The sequence below is a fragment of the Melozone crissalis genome, unplaced genomic scaffold, assembly GCF_028551555.1.
Source record: "Melozone crissalis strain CALT ecotype California unplaced genomic scaffold, PUWL_Pcris_2 ptg000038l_1, whole genome shotgun sequence".
NCBI lineage: Eukaryota > Metazoa > Chordata > Aves > Passeriformes > Passerellidae > Melozone > Melozone crissalis.
Window position 1 is genome coordinate 3,845,426 of NW_026535816.1, and position 26,659 is coordinate 3,872,084.

The 26,659-nt window shown below is 40.2% G+C and overlaps 1 protein-coding gene across 5 annotated transcripts in view; it reads left to right on the top strand.

The window, feature by feature from the left end:
* NELL1 (neural EGFL like 1) overlaps nucleotides 1-26,432 on the top strand; it is a 280,140-nt gene extending 253,708 nt beyond the window's left edge. For 3 of the 5 annotated variants that reach the window (XM_054283612.1, XM_054283613.1, XM_054283611.1), the window contains 5 exons: nucleotides 6,963-7,103; nucleotides 15,798-15,991; nucleotides 20,669-20,845; nucleotides 23,090-23,314; nucleotides 24,525-26,432. In XM_054283612.1, the coding sequence (XP_054139587.1) occupies nucleotides 6,963-7,103; nucleotides 15,798-15,991; nucleotides 20,669-20,845; nucleotides 23,090-23,314; nucleotides 24,525-24,575 (788 nt within the window). In that variant the 3' untranslated portion in view covers nucleotides 24,576-26,432. The remainder of the gene's footprint in view (nucleotides 1-6,962; nucleotides 7,104-15,797; nucleotides 15,992-20,668; nucleotides 20,846-23,089; nucleotides 23,315-24,524) is intronic. The other 2 variants (XM_054283614.1, XM_054283615.1) reach the window with 1 other exon arrangement.
* The last annotated feature ends 227 nt before the right edge of the window (nucleotides 26,433-26,659 follow it).

Sequence of the window (26,659 nt, forward strand, 5' to 3'; positions counted from 1 at the left end):
TGGAGCCTCCCTGGGCAGCCCCACACTGCAGGATGTTTATTTATGTTCACATGGGCCTGGAGCCTCCCTGGGCAGCCCCACACTGCAGGATGTTTCCTGGGCAGCCCCACACTGCAGGATGTTTCCTGATGCTCACATGGGGCTGTAGTCTGCCCTGGGCAGCCTCACACTGCAGGGTGTTTATTTATGTTCACATGGGCCTGGAGCCTCCCTGGGCAGCCCCACACTGCAGGATGTTTATTTATGTTCACATGGGCCTGGAGCCTCCCTGGGCAGCCCCACACTGCAGGATGTTTATTTATGTTCACATGGGCCTGGAGCCTCCCTGGGCAGCCCCACACTGCAGGATGTTTCCTGGGCAGCCCCACACTGCAGGATGTTTCCTGGGCAGCCCCACACTGCAGGATGTTTCCTGATGCTCACATGGGGCTGTAGTCTGCCCTGGGCAGCCCCACACTGCAGGATGTTTATTTATGTTCACATGGGCCTGGAGCCTCCCTGGGCAGCCCCACACTGCAGGATGTTTATTTATGTTCACATGGGGCTGTAGCATCCCTGGGCAGCCCCACACTGCAGGATGTTTATTTATGTTCCCATGGGCCTGGAGCCTCCCTGGCAGCCCCACACTGCAGGATGTTTCCTGATGCTCACATGGGCCTGTAGCCTGCTCTGCAGCCACGGGAGCTGGACAAATGCCAGCTGGTCACTCTAGGTGTGGCCAGAGGTGACCACAAGTTCTGCCACTCCGGGTTCTCCTCAAAAGCTCTCGGTAGTGATGCCATCTGCAGCGTGGGTGGCACAGGCCAAAGCGTGCCCATTCCAGTTCTTATGTCCTGCATCACCTAGTAATCTTTAGATATGAGAAGAAAAAAATTCTTTCAGCTCCACTCTTGTGAAGTGAGATGTATTTGAATGAACCAGGATCTTTCAGTTGCATACTCCAAGTGTGCTGCATACTTAGCATGGAAATCAATGAATATGAGGCTATGAGAGAGAGATGCACAAAAATTATAAAGACATCATCTTGGACTGTTTAAGTATATAAAGTACTAAAATGAATTTCAATAAATTCAATGTTATATATTAAAATAATTAATCTTAAAAAGTGCTGGTACAACTAGTCTGTGTTATTATTCTGATATTGGTTTAATTCCATTTATTCTTGGTGAGCTCATCATTCTGAATTTGCACGTGAGTTTCAAATGATTAAAAATCTTTATTCCAGTCCAAAATTACACAATAAAGCATATTATAGCTGTCCTTTAATTATAAAGGATGGTGAGCACACATTTCATCCCTGAAAGCCATATAGTACTATTAAACTGTTTGTGTGGGTTTGATTATTAATGAGTGTGAGTTTCATTCATTATCTTACAAATTAAAAATTTTATGGTTTACCACTGTATCCTCAAAATAGGAAAATGGACCAAAGCCTGTACCATTTATACAGGGAAAACTATTCCTGCCTGAGAAGGAGCTGCAAAGGCCAATATAAATGTAAAGCAATTAAAATCAGTCTGTGAAAACAGCCATGACTACTGAAGAGAGAGGAATATGTTATTTGGTGTTAATTGTTTGCCCAGAGTCTCCTAATGAGTTAAAATGAACTTAATTAAAAAGGAGGCTAAATGTCAAGGAAAAATTTCCTAAGCAGTTATTCCAAAGCTTGCTGCTGGCTTCAGGCAGAGATGGGGGCAGTCTTTATCACCTGAGATACCTAAAGCTGTGACACTAAAAAGTGATGATTAAAAATGCCCGCAGATAGTTCTCAGACAGATGCCTTTCCTGTCCATCCTGGTTTTTGGTATCTCTGTTGTCTTAAGAATGAAGCGGCCCCATGAGGCTGAGCAACAGCCACCAGTCATTATTCAAATGTACTTAATTACAGAGTTATCTGTGTTCTCTAAGTTACCATTTGTTTAACAGCTAAATTGCAGTTCCAGCTGGATCCTTGCTATTCCAGGCACACCAGGTTGCAAACCTGTGACAAGGTCGGAGTGTTTTAGCCTCTCCTCCTTGCACTGGGAACATCTAGCAGACTTCAAGGGTGGCTGCTGGTGCTGTATTTGTGCTTTGTATTATGCATATAACATTTGCATATGTTTAAAAATACAGGCAGGCCCCTCTTGTAGTAAGCTGTCAAAGCTAATGCAGAGATTTAATGATATAAAAACTACAAGGGATAAAAATAAAGGATAAAATTCAGTCTTTATAAAAGTTTATGTGAAACTGAAGAGGTAGGCAGATGGGAGGGTTTGTTGGAGTTTTTTAGAGAGCAAGAGATTTTTTCATCTGTTCTCATCCAAAGTAGTTGTCTTTGCTTTCAGGGTTTATTTGAAATAGGGGAATGAACCCTGTGCAGCAGGGACACTGTTTGCATAGCGCTGTCAGTGCCATCCCTTTCTTGCTATCTCTGTCTTGTGGAAGTGAGGCTTAGGCTGGAGTAGGAGATGGGAAGAGGCTGTGTTTTAAATATAGCTAATGCCTCAGTTGTCTGGGTGCATTTTCTGCTGTTTTTATGTTGAAAAATGCTATGATGTGGGAAACAAAGCTGAAATGCTCTGGAAGCAATGGAGTCAGCTTTCAAGGTAGAATTTTAATTCAGGAAGCCTGATACCTGTGCGATCCTTTATTGTTAGTACACACTTTTCCTGCTTATAGGTCTCCTAGTCAGTGGAAACTAAAGATAAGGAATATATATTTTTTGCATGAAAAAGAATGCAGTAATGGTTTGATGAATAGATACTTTTACAGTAAAGCTCTTCTGTCTCATTGAAACTGTAGATTGCTGGCTGTTACATGACACTGAACAGGCTTCCTTTTAGTATTATCATACAGTGACTTAAATGTGGTGGGGCATTAGAAAAGATTGAATTATTTTAATTTTACTTTTTCACAGGGTTTTGAAGCCATTGTGTTTTATTTTGAGATAAATTATGCTGTTTATCTTGTCTGCATAAATACCTATATGAATAATGCAAGAAGCTGCTAAAAGTAAAAATTACAGACCTGTCCTTAAAGGGCAGGATTAATATCTTGCAAGAGCTTATATGAAACCAACTGGTGCCTTTATTCTCCAATGCAAAAATGTGCTATTTATGGGCATTTGCAGAGCCACTGTAGTGGAGTATTTCCAGATCCATTAACAGTTGTCTCCTAATAGCAGTCAAATGGCTGAGTGGGGAAAAAGCAGGCAACAGGATGGCTTGTATGAGATCTCCTTTTACATGGATGTTATAACAAGGCTTGAATGAAAAAAACCTGCAAAAACAGTGTCATGGTGGTAAAAGCAGCATGTCTTAGAGCAAGAAATGAAAAATACTACCCTTAATGGAAAGGCAGTGCAGATATTTAGCCAGAGACTGCAGAGGGAAATTAAGATTATGAAACTTTCCACTTCCCGAGAAAACATTAAATTGGCACTTTCTCATGAGCACTCTATTTTTGGCTATCTAGACACTAATGCAGACATGCAGAAAGCCCAGACAAAACTGCCCATCCTGCTGCCAGGAGCACTGAGGGCAAGCAACACCTGCAGCATGGCAGCACAGCCAAAAGATGCCCACCAGTTATTTCTTCTGGTCTGTGTGAAGTGACAGAATTTCTGATCAGGTTTTAATGTGCTCCTTTGAAAAAGAATATAATTTCTACACTGTTCTCACTCACAGGTCAGAACTGTACGCTTTCATTTCAGCTTAATATACCTTTAAGAAGAAAGTACATATAGCACATTCTGGTAAGCATCTGCACACACAAAACACACAAAAATAGTGTATATTTCTAACTCAAATTCTATAGCAAAACACCAAACCAGACTTTTATCCTGAGGCAAATATGCAAATATGGTGCTAGAATCTAAAGATGGAAAAGCAATGATGAAGAGAAGTGAATTAATTCTTATTCCCTGAACTGGCTCTTATCTATATCAACATTTCTCTGTGCAGAAGAAATGCTCAAAAAAAGGGTTTTGAGGACTTAGGATGTCCAGCTGGAAATGGTCTTTTAACTGAACTAAATAATGTCATGGTGTGTGACACACCATTTTATGAAGCTGTTATTTGCTTTTCCCTCTTGGTATTCTGAGCATCATAAATCTCAATTTCTAAAACATCCACAGTATTTTCCTATTCCCACTGACCCGTGTTTGTACACATGCTGCAAACAAGGATGGTAGGAGAAGCTTGCAGAGCTCATCATGGTATTTCCAACCCTTTAAAAAGTGTTTATGTGCAAGGAACAGGAATGTGTTGGATAAGCAGAGATGCTGTTAAGGGTTTTCCTTGTTGATACAGCTCTTCATGCACGTCCCATCTCATGGTGCTGCTGCTGGTGTGCTCCCAAAGGAATCCTAACCTGCTGCAGAAGCAGAGGGAGAATTGATTCCCCATTCTCCTTCCTGCACCATGCTCCCAGCCTGGATCCAGCATGCAGGAGAAGGCTGGGCTGGGGAGCAAGGAGGAGTGCTGAGCTTAACCTTGGTAGTGGTGAAGTAGAGCTTAAAGAGATTTTCCCTAGTTGCTTCCACACCAATGGTGTCTGAAAATCTGTCAGGGCAGATTTTCCCAAAAAGCCCACATAGCTTCTCTCGTCCTTTGCCCACTGCCCCCAGCCTGTGTAGGACAATGCTGGCATAGTCCCACTGCTTTAAGGAGATGAGGAAGTAAAGGAAGAACCTGTAAAGCTGAAAGCAAGTCTTCTTTTCCTAGCTCTGCAGGTTGAAGAAATTGGTTAGTGTCTCCCTACAGATCAGGGAACAAAAGCTGGAACAGGTATGGTACTGCCACAGTAAAGTCATCTAGTCTGGAGGGAGTTCTGTGTATTATTTTACTTTTTGACCTAATGGCTCTTCTTCCACTGAGTGAAGTGCTGCCTAGTAAAGTTTTGGTACGCTGGCAGACAGGCTTTCTGAAAAGCTGAAGTGTCCTTTGCCATGAGCCTAAATCATACACTTTTAAAAGGGCTTAAGCTTAGAAATGAACTTCAGGAGCTCTCTATTAATTTTGTAAATTAAAAATGTAAAATTGAACAGATTGAAGCCCAGTACAGGACTGACACAAGAAAGCAGTCTTTAAACAGAAACATTCTCCAGTCCAACACTGGGAAAGAAAGGAGAGTAAGAGGAGGGATTCATTTGCTATTGACCTGCAGTAGCAAAGTCATTCACTTTCCAAATAGGATTAAACCTGTTTCATCAGCCATGACATGTGAAAAGATCATGGTTATAAATTCCATTTGCTGTAATGAATTGGAAGTGTCTGAGTTTGCAAGCAGCACTCACTGTTGATGGACAGCTACATTCGTGCAGTGTTTTAACACTAAAATTAGCTTCCACAAGGTACAGAGTACAGAAAAGGTGACAGCAGTGACAGGTCTTAAAGCATTTAAAAATTGACTTTTTTGTTAGATGGGAGCTGAATAAAGCTAGAAATAAATAGTGTTTATGATCCTTTTATGTAGATAACTTGGTTCATGCTTGAGCGAGGGCGAGCACGAATCTTGGAAAATGGCATTTTTTAGGTTTCTCAGCCATATTTCAACAAGAATAAATATTGTTACTGAAATGAGGAAAAATCGAACTTCTCTATGGTATTGCTTGTAAGATGTAAGAAAATGGGATTGTGTTGAGGGATACTTCATTCAAATCGATTTCCATGTACATCAACATGACTCCAGTGCAGTCCATGAAACCATATTGGTGTATGTAGTTTGGAAATGGAGATAGAAGCTACATTCTGTGGTTAGTTAATCACCTTAACTCAGTCTTGCATCAGGATCACGAGTCATTTGTCCTTTGATGCTTGTGGAGCTAAGTGTTGTTTCCAAACCTATTTTCACCAAGTTTTTTTGGTTTTTTATGCACATTTAAAGTGTGCCAGGAAAAAAAATCTCAGTGGATGAAAGTGGGAATTATTTGGGAATAATTTGAGTCTCCTTTTAATTGATAAGTTACCCAGCTGAAAACTGTCCAAAATTAAAAAAAAAAGCTTGAGCTGAATAGAGGAATGAAAATATAATGGCGTCGTAAATTGCCACAAGGTTAGCATATAATTAATTTGCTAATTTTAATTACAACCCTACAAAATGTGCTGAAAAATGCTCAAAGGGGAGAAGCAGCCAGGTGCCAGCCATGATTAGCCAAGGTTACTGGCAATTACAAAGTCTCTATTAAACGTGTTACAGAAATTTGAGAAACCCCTTTCTGAAAACATCCCATTTATTGAAACTCAGCAGGGTGTTCATCATGCTGGATCTTTCCATTGCTACAGACTTGCTGTCATTTGCCTCACTCTTTTCCAGCTAAATGTGTTATTGCAGCTGAAACGTGGACTGCTTTTTCTGTTTGTCACACGCTGTCACACTTGTACTGGGTATTTATTTGGATCACATAAACAAAAGAGATTAACCAGTGTTTGTGAAGTGGTCTGAGCACCTTCAATTCCAGAGAGCTGCCAATATCTCAGCTGAATGCTGGAAACACAAATCTTGAAAAAAATGCTTTTCCTTTCCAAGGTGTCCTGGCACATGCAGTTTGTAAAGCAGGAATATTGCTGAAACTGCCTTTTCAGTGGACAGCCTGTTCTGCAGCGCTTTAAATGCACAGACAAATGTAATTTCTGAGGTAAAAAAGCGAACAGAAATCCCCAACACCAAAAACCAAACAGGGAACAAAAAATCTGCATGTTCGCTTTGCATTTTCAGCAAATCATGGTGTAAAAGGATGTCTTGTCTGTAACAGATTACATGATGTATTATTGTTATTTTTTATTGTTGTTCTGTGAGTCACGCTTTAAATGTCTGTGGTTTGGAACTGTAATAAACCTTGATCCATCTATTAAAGGAAATCTTTAAAAAAAACAAAACTCCAAACCAATAAGATTTAAAAAAAAAAAAAAACCAAACCTACAGTATTGGTGTCAAAGGAAATTAATTTCCCGGCTGGCTTGTGTTTTTCTCTGAGGCAGATATTGATGAGTGTGCAGAGGGGATCATTGCGTGTCACAGCCATTCTCGCTGTGTTAACCTCCCGGGGTGGTACCACTGTGAGTGCAGAAGCGGTTTCCATGACAATGGAAGCTATTCTCCTGCCGGGGAGTCCTGTGTGGGTAAGCATCCTCAGAGAGCCTTTCTTTTCATCCTTCTGCATGGCCTTCCCGAGGGACTGGGCAGTTCCTGAGCAGGGACCAGGAACCGAGGTGTCCGTCTGTCTGTCAGCACCCCCAGCCTGACCCGCTGCTCTGCTCCCTTCATCAGAGCACAGGGCTGGGAAACCTGGAGTAAAAGTGGCCTTGGGGATCACAACTGCCCACAAGAGGGGGAGACATGCTTTTCCAATTCAAGGTTTCAACCCAGTGATAGAAGAACCTATCTGTGGCATGCCTGTGTTGCTTTGCTTTGCTTGTTTTCCATTTTTCAGCATCTTCACCGTTAATTTTTTAGGATTATGCAAATAACATCAAATTCTCTATGCACCATATTTGCAGAATAAGGTCCCAAGAGCATGAACAGAGAGGGATTTTCAATGAGTGCAGAGAGTTTGTAGTGTTTCTATGGGAGGACAAAGGATGGGGCTCCATCCATGAGCAGTCAGTGCTGGCTCCTGCAGTCTGTGTGCCCTCACTGGCTCTACCCTCATGGTGAAGATGGTTTTGTTGGTAATTTTTTATTGGTAATTCTGCCTTTCCCCTGCCTTACAGTTTCCCCATCTTTTCAGTTGTTTGCCTCATACATAATTTCTATGTGGTGTTTTATCAGGTGAGTTTAAAACTCTTTAGAAGGGACCCCATTGTAACTTCTGTGAGGCACAGATCATCTGGCTCCCAGTGTTACTGTGTCCTTGCTTTGGCATTTCAGTTACTTCATCTCTAGTCAGTTGTATGAGTTTTCTATTAAAGCTCTTTTCCTCCTTTTGTGTTTTTTTTTTTATTTTTTTAATGCTGTAAATTTAATTTATCATGTCCATAACTTCAAAGGGTGTTTTCTATGATTATTATAGATTAATTATATGTTATATTAATTATATGTTATGTAATTATATGATTATTATAGATCTAATTATAGATTTTTAAAAATCTATAATTAAAATAAAAATTTGTTACAAAAAGATGTAAATTTACTTGTAAAAACATTATCATCTTTTATGAATTCTGGCTATTAGAATAGCCAGAATTATGACACTACCTTGGGATAAGGTAGTGTCATAATTTAAAAATGCAGAGCAATGATAATTTTTTTCAAAGCAATATTTTGTGGATTGTCCAGCTAAGTTAGCTTTTTACACATTGTCCTAAGCTGGTGGGGAGCTCAGTAAAATCACAGCAGTGAACTTCTTCAGAGGGGGTCTGTGTAAAAAATGGCAAATTTGACAGCATTTCAGGATTCCATAGATAAAGCAGATGAATGTCATGTATTTCTAAATGAATTCTCAAATGTTAAGAGTCCTCCTCTGGTTCATTTGAATGTTGTAAAATGAGTGATGAATGGAGCAATGTTGAAAACAGCTTCTTTGTGGGAAGCCAGAGCAACATGACGTAACTTTCAGAAGGCCCTGAGGCAGCTGGGGGTCAGAGGCATTTTTAGCATTTCTGGTGCTTGTACCACGCACATGGGGAGCCCCGTCCCTCGTGCCTCCTGTGCCTGCTTTGGGAAGCAGAAGATCAAGAGCCAGGCTGATGTCAGAAGACAGACAGACACGAAGGCAAGACTGGCTGAGCCCAGGCAGGCTCAGCTCTGGAAGGGTCAGTGCTGCCTGCACTGAATCCCTGTTGAAGGGTTGGGCGCTGCAAAAAGGAGCCCCAGATGTGCTGATGGAGACTGGAGGAATAAAATTCCATGCAAACACACTGCCCTCGTTTTGACCTGCACAGCATGCCGGAGGTCTGTGAGGTGGGGTTTTGTAAACAGAATGTGAAATTAGTGGGGTTATTTTAGTGAAATAGCTTCTCTGAACCGTCTGCTGCAGGGCACCAGTGAGAAAGGGAAATAAATCAGTTTGCCTCACCAGTATAATGAAATGAAATAATTTAAAAATTAATTGGAAGATTCTGTTAAGCCATATTGACAAATTTCAAACCCTGATGCTTATTTCAAAATGCAACTAAAACAGCAGAGAGAGAACACTGCACCTTCTAGCTAATATGCCACATTACAGAACTTGTTTGCACGGTGGAACATTTAGAGTCAGAACTGGTGTCTTTCACTCTGTTTCAGATAAAAGAGGGTTCATCTGCTTAGCAACAGTATTTTTTCCTGCTGTATTGTCTATTGAATTTGTGTACATGAGGTGGGTATGAGCCATAGGCTTTCAGTGTGTTTTGAAACATTTCTTCTTCCTCCCTGAAGGACAAACTTGGAGAACAATAAATAGGCTAAAAACATACGAAACAAGATTAAACCCCTTTCTACAGAATAATAACAATAAATATTACACAGAGTCTTAAATATCACAAGACAGTGGGAGGGAGTTACTCTGCCAGGCTGCCCAAAGCCCAGGCAGCCAGTTGCTTTTGTTGGATGCATTTCTGTACGTTTTGGTTATCCCCTTTTCCCTCCATTTGATGTGGGTGTTATGGGGCTGAGTCATTGCTTGCACTAGCTCTGCAGTGCTTGCAAAACATTAAGAAAAATAACATCTCTTTGGGAAGTGTGATACCTCAGTGCTTCTGAAAGCTAAATTCTCATTGACAAAGAGAAAACAGGGAAGTTTGTCACCTGGTGAGGGACAATTGAGTAAATCAGCAGATGTGGCAGAGAAGGTCATAATATTGCACCACAGCTTGGATAATATGGATGTGTGGCTTAGCCAGGCCCCTTCAAGGTTGGGGAAATTCTTTTATTGCTCAAAATATCAACCAAAGACAGCTTTTATCAGGGATGTCAGCTTCATATAGTGATGGTCAGTAGGCTCAAATTAAGAGAATGTAATTTGATTTCCCTCAGTAGTGTTTTTGTGAGCCCCTGGTCTTTCACAATGGGTTATTAAGAAAAACTGCTTGCAGACAAAAGACAATTGCTGCACAAAGTTGCTACCAAAGTTTGCCCGGCAATTAAAACCTGTAGGCTACAGCTGCTGTGTTGTTTGGTTGTTTTTGTTTTTGTTTTTGTTTTTTTAATTTTGTAATAGGAGCTTGGCTGCAATCCGAAGTAAAGAAACAATAAAACTTCATAGAGAATGATGAGCTGTCATGTGATACAGCATTTGTGACTATCTATCCAAAGCAAATTATACTTTTCAATCTCCATCTCTGAGTGAGATTCTTTCAGTCTGTAGAGTGCTGTTCAGACCCTGGAGTGCAGATTTACTGATTCTGTGTTTTTCATGATGATTTGTGTTTCTTGGTCCCTGCACTGGGACTTGCACTCGCAACCACCAAGGCAGCAGGGCCTGTCAGGTTTTGTTTATTTTTTTTTATTTTAGGAACCACTACAAATTTTGTAGGGGGGCTTAACATGGATCCTCCTCCCACCAAATCCCCATGGGATTCACCATTTATTCCAGCCTGAAAGGTAGTGTATCCAGAGCTCACTGCAGGGTGAGAGTTGCTGGTTTGGGGAAGGGAGAGCTGGGAAAAGGCAGGATGAAGAGCTCATGAAAGGAAACCCCACGAGTATTAGTCCCCCACAAAAGCTGGGTGCAGCAGTGCTGGCAGGTCAGATCTGAATGGGCTTTAAATCTGTTCCTGAAGCTTTCATGTATTCCATGCTATGCTGCAGTGGGGTCTCTTATCTAGGTTAGAAAGTAAAAGCAAAGGAGGTTACATTTTATTTTTCCCCCTTTCTGTTTCACACGAAAAGGAAAAGACCCATCCCTGGAAAATCTTCCCATATGCCTGAGAATTACTTTCCTATCTGTTGGTAGGGAAGTGCTGTGGAGGCAGAAAGGTTTGCATGTGGTACAGAGTATCCAAGGCCAAACAGAACCTGCTATTTCACAGCTTTCTTCTGTTCTGCTCATAGAATTTCTTAAAGCTCACAGTATCAGAGTTGGTGTCAGTGGATTTTATCCTGTAAAATAAAGGTTATCTTATTTACTTTCCATCCAGTAAATTCTAATTTTTGTATTCTGGCAGAAAATTGTGTTACATATCTTCAAGGTAATTGTGTTTAGTCATTTCTGTATTTTTAGAAAGCTTTAGTAAATTCTTCATTCAGGATCTAATTTATTATGCACTGTTCTTTAATAGACCATTATGTCTCTATAGAATAAAAGTACTATCATAAAATATTTTCTAGCTAACAATGAATCCATTTGGTGATAGTTTTTCAAGGACAACTCCAAATAACTTTGATTTAGAAAGAAGGCAAAACAATCATTAAGTGACAAGTTGTCTGTGAAAAATGATTTGTCAAAACAGAGTTTAGTTAACTTGTACATACATTGGTTTGGGAGCCCAGCTTACATTATTCACGTTAACAATATACTGTAATGGTTTAATGTACCATAACAGTTAAAATTAGCACATTAGTGGGGTTCTTTCTTCTGCAGCAGCTTATCATGATGATACAGAACTCCACACTGCATGGCTTGCTTGCACACATTTATTAAGGTGCAGTGGAAAAGTCTTACAATTAAAACCTGGATAGCCTTGAAAAGTAAGAAATGAAGTAGCTGGGGATTGATTTCAAATTTCAGTGAAAGCAAGTTAATGAACTTGTGTTGATATGTACAGTCATGCTTGTCTTCTACCTGATTCGAATGCAGTGGCCGTGGGACCTCTCACAATATCTGAGGCAAATTACTTCTCATTACAGCCAAAAAGGATGGAAAAGGAAATTGCATCTCAGGGGATTATTTGCTTCCATTTTGATTCGGTTTCCTTGCCTGCCCACATTCCTGAGCTGTCCATGTACTTTGGGAGTATATTGGGAGTGAGCACCTCTTGGATGGTTTCCTTCTCTTTCTTTTTTCATCCACAAAATGTGACTGATTGCTAAAATGTGTATGGTCACTTGTGGCTGTGCATTTGTTCATAGAAGCACTGGCTGCAGAGTTTGAAGAGTGAAAATTTTGATCACTTGTGTGAGGTCTTGGCAGCAATCCCTTTGCTGCTGCTGTGTTGTTGATAGAAAATTGCGTAAAACTTTGCAGTTCAAGCAAATTTCTCCTCAGTATGGGTGTTACCACTATACCCTCACCTCTCCTTGAGAAGGAACTGTCTGGAGAGGGTAAGGAAAGCTCTGCCACTGTTATTGGGGTTAATTAGTAGTTTTTGCCTTGGAGAATCTCAGTATATAATAAATAAAATTGCAAAATCCTATTTCAAGTGTGAAAATCAGATCATTTCCATGGGTTGACAGGATACATGAAAGAATTGATCCCTCCAGACATAAAGGCAGATGTTTTGGTCTTGTCCTTTATATATGAGGAAAGAATAAGGAGTCTCCTTGCTATTTGCAGTGTTCTTCAAAGTTGCTTGATTTATAAATTAATATTTTATCTCCTTCCTCCTTTGTGTTGGCATAATTGGAAATGAGATTTGTGTGCAGTTTTGCCTTGCCCATCTTTATATGTTCCAGTTTTGGGCCTGCATTTCCGAGAACAGGTGTGGGAAAGCAAATGAAACCTGATGGGACGTGGAGAATTTCAGCTAAGCAAGGATTTGAACACTACAAAAATAAGCTAAATGCAAAAGTCTCATCAAAGTTTTCACACTCACTAAATTATTGTTTTGGACAGCTGAACTAGGCTAACTTTTCAACACCTAAGTTGAAGAAGTTTTTCACTGATATTTGGTTTCACCAAGGTACCTCAGACTCAGCATTTACAGTTGAGTCTGGTGGAGATCATTTAAGAGTTCTTTGTGGAATCAAAGCAAATGCTGAAGAATAACCTAAGTATAACCGTTGATTCCAGTTGTTGAGGAGAAATTTCACACTAAATACAAGTACTTTCTTTCGTGCTTTGCATAGCCATCTACATGCTGATCTCACTCTGATATGGACATTTGATCTTCATTAAATAAAATACTTTCTGCATCTAACTGAGAAGTAACCATGTGGGAGCATTTGGCTGGGCTCTTCTTCCTTGCCCATGCCCCCAGTCTGGTTTTAGGCTGAAGGGGAGACAGGGACAAAAACACGTCATGCTTGTAACTTTTTCCCCCCAAGTTACTAGGGACATTGTCTGCTTGTTCTGGCTTTAGGAAATGCAATCAGCATCGACAAAACAACTGCCAAAGGGATGTTCTCAAAAAGTTAGTTCTGTTAAAAGTTCTGCTGAAAATGAGTGCATGTCCAATCCAAACCTTTTATATCTGACTAATGACTAAAACTTTTAAATAATAAATACCATACAAGAATAATAAACTATTATTTGCAGAAAGAACCAAAAAGCTGCGTAGCAGTTAGGAATTTATGTTCATGCTTTGCTTGATTCTTCATCAAGAATCACCATTTACCAGTTTGGGCTGCTCTTAATGGGGACATCCTTTTTATGTGTGCTAAATGGAGACCAGCGGCAGAGGTACATAAATGGGGTTCTTCCCTTCTGCATGCACATTAGAGATTAAGTTGGCTTTGTGTGAACAGGTCTGTACTACTGAAAACATGAATAATGTTGGTTTCTATAATTGCTAACATCTGGCTTTCCATAAATCTGTTAAATTACATGGAAACAGAATTAGATTTCAGTGCCATAAGTAAAGCAGTTAAATGCAACTCTGTAGGCAATATGGCTTTATCGTCATCTGTGAAATCCTTTTAGTTTTGAGCTGTGAAAGCTACCCTTCTAATCTGCACTGTTATTCTGCTCCATCCTATACAGATTATAGTCAAGGAGCTCTTAATGTGGGAGGGAAGGCAGTATTGATGGTGCTTGTTGAAACCACCAAAGGCAACGGGAATACTTCATTTATACCTTTGTTTTCAACAAAAAATACAAGTCAAAGCCTATTGAAGGGAAAATGGGAAATCTTTGAGAATGTTTTAAGTTTTACAGTAGCTGTTTGGATATAATTCATTTGATACCAGTTCATTCATAGTTCTCTTTATGTCAGTCTTCACGCTTTTTACCTCCTGCAGTACTCTGGCACTTGTTAAACAATGAACTACAAATTTTAATTTATCTCTGTGCTGCATCTTTTTTACCACCAGTAGTGAATATTTCAAGCACTCAGTTATGGCTAAGTTGTGCACTAGAGCAACAATGTTCTTTTGTGGCAATTCAGACTTTCAGGACAGCAAAATGCACCATTTTTAGGCAAGTGCGAGTGATGAGCAATTGAATCAGGCTGTCAGGCCACTGGGACCCTTTGTGCAAAGGACTGGCCCACAGGTTAGCCCGGGAGTGAAGCCCTGGGAAGGCAGTGAAATAAATTACCTCCAGCCTCCCTTTGGATCTGTGAGCACAACAATGAAAAGTCATTTTCTGGCAGCCCAAAGCTTTGACTCGGTTGTGCAGGCTGATTTTCACATTTCATCAAATCCAAGGATGTGAGCACATTTCCACTTGTTCCTGGAGTATTTGTGAGTTGAAATCAGGAATTATACTATCCACACCAGACTGAATTTAGTGATATGATTGTTGTAAAGAGTTTCCTTCAGCAGAATGAGAGAATCTTTAGTCTTTTTAAGATAGGACACTTTGAGGTGATGAATTATGAACCTGTAGCACCTGTCCTAAAAGTAAAGCCACTGAACATCACATCCTACCTAAATTAGACTTTAGGTAACTTTTGTTTGTCAGTTCTTCTGACTTTGTTGGTTTAGAGGGAAGTTAAAAGTACTGTTGAGTGATAATGAACAGTTAAAATTTCACCCTAGCAATAAGGTAATTTCAAATTATAAGTATGGTGGTTCTTCCTTGTAATTTCCGAATTTATCTAATGCTATTCTGGAACTATCATGACAGAAACCATCATATACTTCTAAAGGATTTTATTTTCCACCCTTCCTTCCACTGTTGATTACAGTTTTCATTGCTCATGTTGGAACAAAAGAGACCCACCATTTACTGGTATTTCATCTGGACAATTTGCCAATATATTGTTTAAGAAAAATCCAAAGTTATTGTCTGAAAGAAACACCAATTTTTAGCAATGCAATATGCTTAAAAATCTAATAGCTTTCATTGCAAGAAAAAGAACACTGCATGAACTCTCTAAATAAATTCATATTGCATAATTATATTTTACCCTCCAAGAGCAAATTTATTGGGGTACTGTAATTCGCTTTTCTCTGGTGTGTAATCATTTTCTCTTGTCACCTATTCTTTGTGTCATTGCTAAATCATACTGCATAGCTTTAAGACATATTTTTTTGTGTATAAGGTGCCTCCAAGTTCTTTTTTTTCCCTTTTTTTTGTCAATTCATTTACACCTTCCAGCAATGGGGAAAGGATGCAACTGACTGCTTTATTATGGGGAATGTTGCTTGTGCTAGGAAATTATAAAGAGTAATGCAATTCTATTTTGATGTAAACCCCAGAACAGAGAGTGGTCTCGTTAACAGAAAGTCACTCTGCTTGCTAGTTTCCAGTCACTGGGAAATGAATATGCACATTTATCTGAAGGTTCCAATTTGTCACTGATATATGGTTTCACCAAGGTACCTCAGACTCAGCATTTACAATTCAGCCCGATGAGATCATTTAAGAGTTCTTTGTGGAATCAAAGTAAATGCTGAAGAATAACCTAAAAACCATCAGTGCGTTAAGTCTACCAAGTAAATATGGAAGCTGTAAAAAGGAATGCACCCTCATGCAGCAGCAGCAATAAGCAATAATTACTTAATTCAGAAATAAAGCTTACCCCCTGAAACATGTGCCCAAAGCTTTTATAAACCTTTATATTGCTGTTTTGCAGATATCGATGAGTGTGCCTTAAAGATCCACACCTGCTGGAATGACTCAGCCTGTGTGAACCTGCCAGGAGGCTTTGACTGCCTCTGTCCCTCTGGGCCATCTTGCACTGGAGACTGTCCCCACGAGGGTGGCTTCAAGAGGAACGGGCAGGTGTGGACCCTGCGGGAGGACCGATGCTCCGTGTGCTCCTGCAAGGTGAGATCCAGGGCTCCAGGGGGCTTTCATCCTCTGGGCTCGTGTCAGAAACCCTGTGATGCTGCTGGTGGCACAAGTATCAGCCTAAGCCCCAGGCAGAAGGTAAGCTGGACACTGAAGCTGGGATGGGGATGTTCTTCTGGGAAGGCTTTTATTTTCTTGATTTGCTCAACCAGACGCTTAATGGTGGTCAGCCCTGCTGAGCTTTTACCATGTCGCCCTGTGGGCCAGAGCGTTTCAGAGTGTGCCTTAGAGAGGGTGTTTTACCCTTTACCCATTACCCTTTAACACAATGTGCAGGTTCCAGCATGCTCCCTGGAAATGCTGAAAATTTACTTTAGTTTCTCTTTTGTATGAAATGCTGAAAACTGACTTCAATTTCTCTTTCCTATGAATATGCACCTCTCAGCAGTGTAGTCAGCCCACTTCCTCTTGGCTGTGTTTCCCTGTGCTTGGAATGCATTTGAGATAACTGGGTGAGAAGAAAGGTGGGAGCATGAGTGAAAGGTCAGAAGACCCAGCACAGGCACTAGTTTCCTCCAAGTGAAGAGGGGTGAAGTGAGGGCTGAAGGCCAGCTTTTTCCTTGGCTGTGTTGGCAGGTCTTCCACCTGAGCAGTGCAGCTCTCTCTGCTTGTTTGGAGAAGCCAGGTCTGGTACCAATGGAGGTACCTTAAAGAATTAACATTTAGATGAGGGTGGGAATTTTTTGTTGTTGGTTTGGGTTTTTTTTTCCCCTGAACATTACCTTTTTTTTAAATTTTTTTCTTCATATGGTAACCAAGTTAGAAGAACATTTGGCTCTGCTTTCCCGATTTTCACTAGTGAACAGAGGAATGCTCTCTTTGAAATCAGAAGAATTTTAGAAGCACCCTAATCTGAGAAGTGGTTGTTCTTTTATGGTCACTTTGACCTGATTTGTTTACAGTGTGGGTAAAGCTGTCCAAAGGCACGGCAGAGCACTATAGGCCCACACATGAGATCAGGTAAAATTAGGTTTTGGCCTCTGTGAGGAGCTGAGGATGGAGCATGGAATTGGCCTATCAGTCTCCATATCTCAGTGCCTGGGAGCCAGAGAAGCAGAGGGGAGCAGAGGGAAGGAGGAGTTTTGAAGTTTCAGGAAGCTGAAAGCCTCATCCTTTCTGTTTTGCAGCGGTGTAGCAGAAGGGAAAATTAGGCCTTCAGAGTGAATACAACCTAAAGAGTACACTGCTGGTTTGGGCTCAGTAGGGAATATGTTCTTGTGAGTTGCTATATTTTTTTCTTCAAGTAGCCTCAAGCTCCCTAAAACTCCTCCTTTAGAAACTGAAGTGTACAACTTTACTGAATAGACATCAAGCTCTTATGATAATCTTGGGGAGCTGGCAAGCTTATGAAAGGATTTCCAGTCAGTAGACTAAGCAGTTTAATATATGTGGAGACATCTGGTCTGCCTTTGCAGAATTATAACTATTAGTATTCACATTTTAGATCACTTGCAATTTATGTTATTTACCATTTCTCATTGCATGTATATGTTATGTTGAATGCTCTTACTAGTATATGAAAATACAGAAATTTTTAACTAGTACATGGTTTAAACTGAGTCTGATACTGTTGTTATGACTCTTACTGTGTGTCTTCCTCACTTCACTTTTTCCCTCTGTGAATTAACACTTGCATTTAATTTCATTCCAGTAGCTGCCTGATTCAAGAGCAAATTCTTGTCTGCAGCTTAAGGAAAAAAAGAAGAGCTCCTTATAGATCACATCTCAGGCAGAATGGGAAGTCTTCACTCATGTTTAATGAAATACACTTTTATACATCCTGATAGCTTCCACTACACCAGACTGTTCAAACCTCTCTCTTCCGTGCAGTTGCATGGAAAACTGCCCCTGCTTGATATTTGCAGCCTGCTCAGTTTGCAGTGAGGAAAAGAGCAGAATGTAACTAAACCATTCCTTATACTACTTCACAGTGATCCTGCTTACTTGTTTTACCCAAAAGATTGGCTTTTGTTTTGCTGTATTTACTCTGGCAAAGGACAGGTGGATATATTCAGGTTGAAACACAGAGTTACCAGCTTTAAAATATTTTAACTTGCATTCTGGTACAAAGGAAATACATTAACCTTACCTAATGAACTTCAAAGCTATTTGTGAAGAAGAATACTATAGAACAGAGGAAATTATATTGCTTCATTTTTGTAATGAAGCAATGTGTCATTACTGAAGCACAGGCTATTTCAGTGTTTCACTGGACCCAGTGTCTTCAAACCATTCTTGTTCAACGAAATGTACATAAAGTTTACAAAATCATAAATTCTCAAAACTATAAATTAACACTGTTCCTTTAGTACATTAGACATGTCTCGTATAGTCATCTTTCTGAACAATTGTGGATTTAATAGACCATCACATTTAAGGCTAGAATTTGGATGGGAAGGAATTGTGCTCTCTTGAAAAGAGCAAAGCCTGGCTGTGCAGTCTGGGCTTTTGAGTCTGTCTCGGGTTAAGGCAGCCCTCCCTTGCCTGTAAAAAAGGCCTGGGAGATGCACACAGCACTGGGAGCGGGGGGATCTGCCAGACTGATGCGTGTTCCTGAGGGTGAGAGCCATTTGGTGGTTTGGTTTTTTCCAGGGCCTGATTTCTTCCCAAACTGGCTTTGGGGCTCTGTGAAAACTTGGACCAGCCTTAACAGCTGTTCTCTTGTGTGTCAGTTTTTGCTTTGATAAGAACAATTTTATGAGCATACCTCTGATGCTTTTGAAGAATGTAGAACTGATTCAGTTAGTAAGGTGGGAAGGAAGAGGTAGTAATGAGATGGTATATGTTATTAGAAAGAAGAAAATAAGGTTTTCTATATCTATTTCTCAAATTTCTCAGGGCTACTGCTGAACTGCAAAGATGCACATGAGATAGTGTAGCTTATGAGGCTTTCTGCTGCTGCAGTATAGGGATAAAAATGTTTTTTGAAATGTCCAGAGCTGATGAGGTTGTACACAAAACACAGGTGCTTAGAGACTAAACACAGTAGCAGTATATTATGATTACCAAAAGTTCTCTGGCAAAATCATCAGATTTTTCCAGTGTTCTGAAATATGGAGAGTAAAGTCAACATAGAACATGCTCAGGGAAACACAGAGTTACCAGCAGTGTCACCAGCCAAAAGGGAAATTTTGAAAACTGATCTTAAAGGCTTAGAAACTGAATTGCAGTTAAGCAGATGGGCTGTTGTTAGCCATTATTAATGAGCACAGAAGGGCAGAGAGACTGCCATGGTCAAGGTTCCCTGGATTCCTGTCACAGCCCTGCATGCCTGGTGCTGCCCATCCTGACAGAGCTGCTGGGCTAGGCTGGATTTGATGTGCAGCCGGACCTGGCCAAACACACGGCCAAGGAAATGGGCTCCTGCCATTCTGCCTTGGGATTTACTCAGGCTGATGAGTGAGGAGATAAAGGTTGTTTATCCCTCCTCCCACAGCTGAAGTGGCAATCTAGCCACTAGTACAGAATACTTACCTTGGTTTGATACGAGGCTGAACAAAGCTTGTAGAGTAATGTGTGCCTAAATTATAATGCACTAAATTATAATGAATTATAAGTTCTTTTATCTTTTAAGCTAGTGTACTGTAGACCCAGATGTGGGAGAGATACAGAGGTCAGAATAAATAACAAGTAATGCTACTGTGATTATGCTATATTTTGCCCTGATTCAGTTAAAGGGATCACCTTTATTCAAGTTATTTTCCTCACAGTGGTACCTTCAGTCAAAATAGTGCTAAATAAATATTATATGTATTAGAGTGGCAACTGGTTGAAGAGTTTGTTGATGTAACCAATGAGATATAAAATTGCTTCACTGTATTTCACTGAGATACTGACTGCTTTTAAATTCAGTTGGCTGGAGACAGGAAAAAATGTGTTGTCAGGTTCAGCCAGAATTGGATCCGTGCACTGACAGAACCTGGGATAGTACTGGTATTTGTTGTATTATAACAGGCAAGATCCACTGCTGTGGTGTTGGGAGTCCCCAGGATGAGGTGAGAGATGAGAATTTGACTCTGAGTTCTCAGAAGGCTTATATTATATTATATTATATTATATTATATTATATTATATTATATTATATTATATTATATATCATATCATATCATATCATATCATATCAATAATGCTATATTACGTTACATACATTACTTTACATTATATTATTATATTATTATTTTATTATTTTATTGTTTTATTATTAAATTATACACTAAAACTATACTAAAGTTTTATTTTAAAGTTATACTAAAGAAAGAGAAAGGAGACATCAGAAGGCTAGAGAAAGAATGAATAATAAAAACCTATGGTAGACCAGAGAGTCTGACACAGGTGGACTGGGATTGGTCATTAGGTAAAAACAATTCACATGGAAGCAATCAAAGATGCACCTGTTCGTGAGCAACCTCCAGACCACATTCCAAGAAATCATATAATTATTGCTTATGTTTATTTTCTGAGGCTTCTCAGCTTCTCAGGGGAAAAATCACGAGGAAGGGATTTTTCAGAAAGCATCATGGTGCCAACCCATCCTTATTGGCGTGGAGCGCGCTAAGCAATTAGCGTTCCCTGATTAGCCAGAGCCGTGCCCTTTGCTGGGAGCCCCGTGCCCCTGGCCGGGCGGTGGCTGACGGCGGGCCCTGTGTGCTGCAGGACGGGAGGATTTTCTGCCGGAGGACGGCGTGCGACTGCGGGAGCCCCAGCGCCGACCTGTTCTGCTGCCCCGAGTGCGACACGCGCGTCACCAGCCAGTGCCTGCACCAGAGCGGCCAGCGGCTCTACCGCAGCGGGGACAACTGGACCTACAGCTGCCAGCACTGCCGCTGCCTGGTAGGAGCACGGCGCGGTGGGGAGCAAGCAGGATTGTGGCTTCTAGCAGCACACACCTGGAGGCAGGCTCCTGGCTCCTCCGTCACCTGCTTTTCAACCCCAGCCAGATCTGGGGCTGTCACCCTAAGAAATGATGGTTGGGTTTCCCTTCCTGACCTCACCCCAGAAGGTTGCCACCTATGAGGAAGGGGAAGCCAATGCCAAGAAATAAGTTGTGTCCATAGCACAAACCTTAGAAGGGCTAAGACATAAAAGGGCAATTCCTCAAACTACCACCCATCCATATTATGGATTTCAGAATCCATAATATTAATTCCAGGGATTGGGTGATGATTAAGTCAAGGAGAGATCAGTGTTTAACTCCTCAGTGGGAAGGTCCCTTTCAGGTACTGCTCACCAGTGAATGGTGATGGTGATGATAATGTAGCATTCAGAGAGCCCCAGAGAGCTGAAATCTACACCATCAGTTTTTGCCTTACTGCTGAATAATCAGGTCTAATGAGAAAAATTGAGAGCTTGACAAAAACCTTGGAAACCTCAACACTATATTAATTTTAGCATTAGTCTGCTTTTGAGAACTTTTATGAGGTTGTCTGATATTTAATTACTTCTTCAAACCTTTTATGCATGTGATGGAGTTGGTTGGAGAAGTTTCAGTTTTTAATTATATCTGTCTTGTCAAAAGGAATAATAAATTCAGATATTTATTTATTTGTTTGAATTCTGTAAATCTGGAAACATGGAGTGCCAGTGCCACTGTATTGTCACTACAGGACATGAAAAAACACAAGTGCACACCACTGTTCTCAAGGTGAAGAAAAAAGGGAAGTTTATTTTCTGACTCCAACATTTATAGATTTCCAAGAGTGGCAGTGGATTGGAGGGTGACAGTGCCACCTCTCCAATGACACTGGACAGACCAACAGTCCATCAACTTTCTCCTCCTCCATAAAGGAATGCAAAACAATGAGTTATATACAGAAAGTATGTGAGAAAGTTCACTACAAGAATGTCAACATCAGAAGGTTTAGAAAATCTTAAAAAACCAGGGTGACACTGTATAAATTAGAAAAAAATTACCAAATAAGACTGAAATTACTAGAAAAACATACAGAATAATGATCACTTGTTTTCTCATTAGACACTATAGATTATTCCCTTAAAGCTTCAGGTTTCCCATAGATATGCTAATTAGTGCATCAATGAAGTTCATTAAAATGATCAGTTTTCTATTTCTAGCTGTCTGTATAACACAGTCTTTATATATGTTACTAATCAAGAGGTGTCTGAGAATCAGGAAGGAAATTACATTCAAAGCTAAGTTGCTGTCATGAGGTAATTATCCATAATGCACAGAGTAAGTATTGAGGTTGTGGCTTGCAGTTTCTTGCCTAATTTTATTATTGGGATAACAACCAAACTTGTAAGACAGTGATGCCCTAAACCAGTGTTGTATGTAAGGTTCTGTGCATTGTGTGATGTTCTCAGCATCTGAAGTGTTTACAGACCAGTATAGAGCAAGTTACTGAAGAACTTCCCAAGATAAATTTAGACACGCAGAGAAACGCTGTGCAGAAGTGACCTGATGTTTTTGTCTTCTCCATGTCTCTGTCTGCTAAACTGTTTCAGGTTTTTTTCAAATAAAAATAAAAAAAATGTTAAATTCAAAAGAAATAAATGATGGAATGAGTCAGTGGAACACAATTGGTATTGCTCTAACAATTCCTTTAGGAGCTGATAATAAAGTTGATATTGGCAGTTGCTACTTCAATCAATGTTCAGTGCTTCTCCAACATACTAAACTACATCTATCTGCAGTGTTAATTTTCTATATCTGCAGTGTTAACTTGCTGTTAAACACTTGCTGTGATCCTGCAGAGATGTTTATGTGACCAGGAGTAGAAAGAGTGCATGAGTCTGCAAGGCAATCACAGCAAAAATTATAGTTTGTAGAAAATATTAGTACCCAGTATTTAACCCTGCCTTCAGAAGCCCCAAAGAACTCAAGTGCTCCTGCTACAATGATGAGTGTTGTTGTTTAGTCAGAAATCAACCAAATTACAATCTGCTACATTTAGGAAAATTCAGCTCAATATTCAACATGTATTTGTGTGACCAACCTAACTGAGTTCTGAACCATTCAGTTTATAGCAATTTTGGCAAAACAATGCTTTCAAAAGGGTAAAAAGTTTCTTGTTGGTTCATAAATGGCAAGTCCAATGCCACTTGCTTCAATGTTTGTAGGAAGGAGAGGTGGATTGCTGGCCCCTTCAGTGCCCGACCCTGAGCTGCGAGTACACAGCCATCTCAGAGGGAGAGTGCTGTCCCCACTGCGTCAGTGACCCCTGCCTGGCTGACAACATCACCTATGACATCAGGAAAACCTGTCCAGATGGCTATGGGATCACAAGGCTCAGTGGTGCTGTATGGACAATGGTGGGATCTCCCTGTACAACCTGCAAATGCAAGGTATGGTGGGCCCGGTGGAATGGTCGTGGAATGTACCTGATAGAATTGGGGTCCTTTTCTTCCCCTGGAGGCTCACATTAAGATCTTGGGGAGGTAAATGAGACCTGAGAGCCAGCAGAGAACCCATGTGTTTTCTGTCTGGCAGAGTAAAAGCGAAACAATTCTCTCCTTGTTGAGAATGTTGAGCACAGATACGTTGCTATCCTAGCGCAACTTTCAGGCATTCTCTTGAAGTGCCCTTCAGGCATTCTCAGTATGAGTCAAGAGTAACATTTCAGTAATTACCTAGTGTGGATGTTCATGAAAATGTGTATTTATTACAGAGCTGGTAAGCTGAAGCAAAAACACTGCTATAAAAGTTTCACCAGCAAGTACACAAGTTAAAAGGCATTGCAGCTCTGAGATAAAGGCACTCCCACAGTAGTGACGGGAAGGGGATGTCACAGTTTCTGTCCCCTGATCTCACCAAGATGTATTTAATCCAATGGCTCTCATGCAGGAGTGCAGTCTATTTCCCTTGCTTTGTGCAATGATGACCCCACTGTGCTGATATCAGAATTATGAAAATGTTGTTTGGGGTTATATAAATGTTCTTCTGTTCACTCTAGGAGAGAAAGCTATTGCCTCAGGGCTTTAAATTATTGAAGGTAGCATTTCTGCCATTCTTTTGAGCTTTTTTTTCTGTAGATTTGTGATGGATTAAAAAAAAAAGTAAAAAAAAAAGCTCATTTGGGCGTTTAGTAGCTGCTAAATTTATTTTATTACATAAGATAGCTTTATAAATGACTGTGGGTTAGAAAAAGATACTTAATGTTAAATTCCAAAGCTGTATGGTGTTTATGTTGCCCTCATCCCCTCCATATCTGCCATGAACCAAGAACCTGACCTGTCTTCTAATTTCAGACAAGCTGAAAGCTTCCCTGTGGGGATCACATCAAAATCCTCTCCATTAACTTCTTGCATGAGAGAAACCCCAGTCATCTGTTGCCATTGCTGTATTCTATTATGGGCACCCCATCCAGGTTTCAGGTTCCTGTGGCTGCTCAGTGCTATTTGGCAAGGTTGGCCTCCTCAGAGAGCCACTGCTGGCAGCAATGCCAACACCCTGGGTGCTGGGGGAGGTGTTTTGAGGTGTGTCAGGGGTGCCCCTCTGTCTGCATGCCGCAGCCCTTTGCTCCCTGTGACCTGCTGTGCTTGTCTGTCCGTGCAGAACGGGAACGTGTGCTGCTCGGTGGATTTAGAGTGTCTCAGCAATAACTGACCTGGCCAGACTGGACTGTGCCAGGGGAGGAAAACTGCTGGAGGTACCACCTGAAGGAAGCCTGTGCGTTGGCATTTTGTACACCAGACACTTACCAAAGTCTCCAAAGGAGGAAGATGTGTGGGAGTTGCCTTTGGGAGCTGTCACTATGTCACTATGCCCATCCCTGCCGGCCTTGTCGGGTGACTTCCAGTGCAGCGCAGAGAGATCAGTGGTTGCTACAAGTTTTCAGTGTTGTAAATTGCACACCTTTCCTGTCAAGAAATTTGCAAATATGTTTAAATTATTTCATGGATAAACTTAATGCTGTATTTTTTGTTTTAATTTGTGTATTGACAACATTGATAGAATTCAGCTCTTCTTATTTTGAATCTAGATTTTACAAATACGACAGCCTGTTGTGATTTTGTCCCATGATATCACATACTTGGTTCCAAGGTCCCTGTTAGATGTATTTATGAAAATATGTATGTATGTACAGTCAGATTGCATAATACTTATATTTCACAGCTGTCCAACATTTTAAAGCATTCAAAGGTATGGACATAATGAAAGTAATCAAAATAAGTCTGTCTTAAACTATAAAATTAAATGCCATGAACTGAATGAAATGGCAGAATAAGCACTTTCTTCTTCAAACATGCAGAGCAGCAGCAAGACTTCTACAGTGAGAAATGGAACTAAAACCCCATCCCACTGCCAATTCAACACATATTCAAGAAGGAATCACAAGTCATTATCAGCATTGTGTTGAGTATAATTCCTCTGGATTATACAGTGCTAAAAACAGCCAGAGATCCTTAAGATTATATAGTTTAAGTTGAGTAGTTAGAATTTGCTTGCATTTGCAACATCATTGATGAGTTCCGAATTTTTCCTCTTTTGTGTTTAATAATGATGTCTGTCATCCTCAGTTGCTGCTGCCATAGTGACAAAGTGCAGAGGCACCTGTTCCAGCAGCAGGAGACCTTAAAGCCTGGTAACTTCCATTACCAACAGCTCAGAAACAGGTTTTATCCTTTCATATTTTATGACATTCAAAAATCCTTAAATTTACTGTGCTGTTGAGGACCTAAGTTTAGACAGGAATTTAAACCAAGACTCTTAGCCCTACATGGAGGTTAGAGCTTAGATTCTCTTCAGCTAATGTCTGAGTTTTCTTCAAGAGGCTAGAAAGTTTGTGGCATTAGAACAAAAATATATTTCTATGGCAACGCATCTACAGCTTAAATGTCACATTTTTAATGTGCTGTTGTGTTTTGTTCTGCTCATTTGTGTAGTGTTTTTTTTTTCTTTTTGTTTATTTAATTAAACACACTGAATATATGGAAAAGATTGCAGAAATAACTATAGTGGCTACAGTTTGGAAAGTCTACATTTGTGAGTTTTTCATAGTTTCATGAAGAAAATGTGAAACTGATCACCAAGAAAGAAGTGTGACTATAGAGTGAAAATATTAGTTGTTAAATGAAGTACTATTACATTTATAAGGGGACAGTGGCAAAGAATATAAAATTACTTTCAGTCATTCAGATAACTTTATTCCAATTTTTTAACCAGGTTTTGTTTTAGTTAACAACTTTGTGTGGTAAAGTTAAATTTATTTTCTTAAAAGGCCCCATCATTTTCAGCTAATAATGTATTGAGTCTATTTGCATTGCCCTGATGATTGTATAATAAGGGAAAGAGTTGTGTTTTATATGATACTCAAAGGATGTTTGTAAATCATGTCAGCTCATTTTGTATATCACATTGTAAAACCCAATGGTAATTCAGTTGGATAAGATACCCAGTGGGCTGAGATATGAAGGGGAATGATTTAAAGTCTGTGGGCATCTAAATAAACTCCTGTGTACAGATTGCTTTCCCTTAGTTTTATTAGCAGGATTCTAAAACACTGATCAATGTCCTTTCCAGCCTGAGCTCACGATGTTGCAAAACAGGAGAAAAAGTGTTTGCCCAGAGGTATAGCATCAGAGTGGTAAGAAATATGTCATTTATACTCAGGCAGAATCATATATTCCACTCTGTCATATTGGATTTCTGAAGCTCTGTAAATGGATTAAAGACAGTGCAGTCTCTGA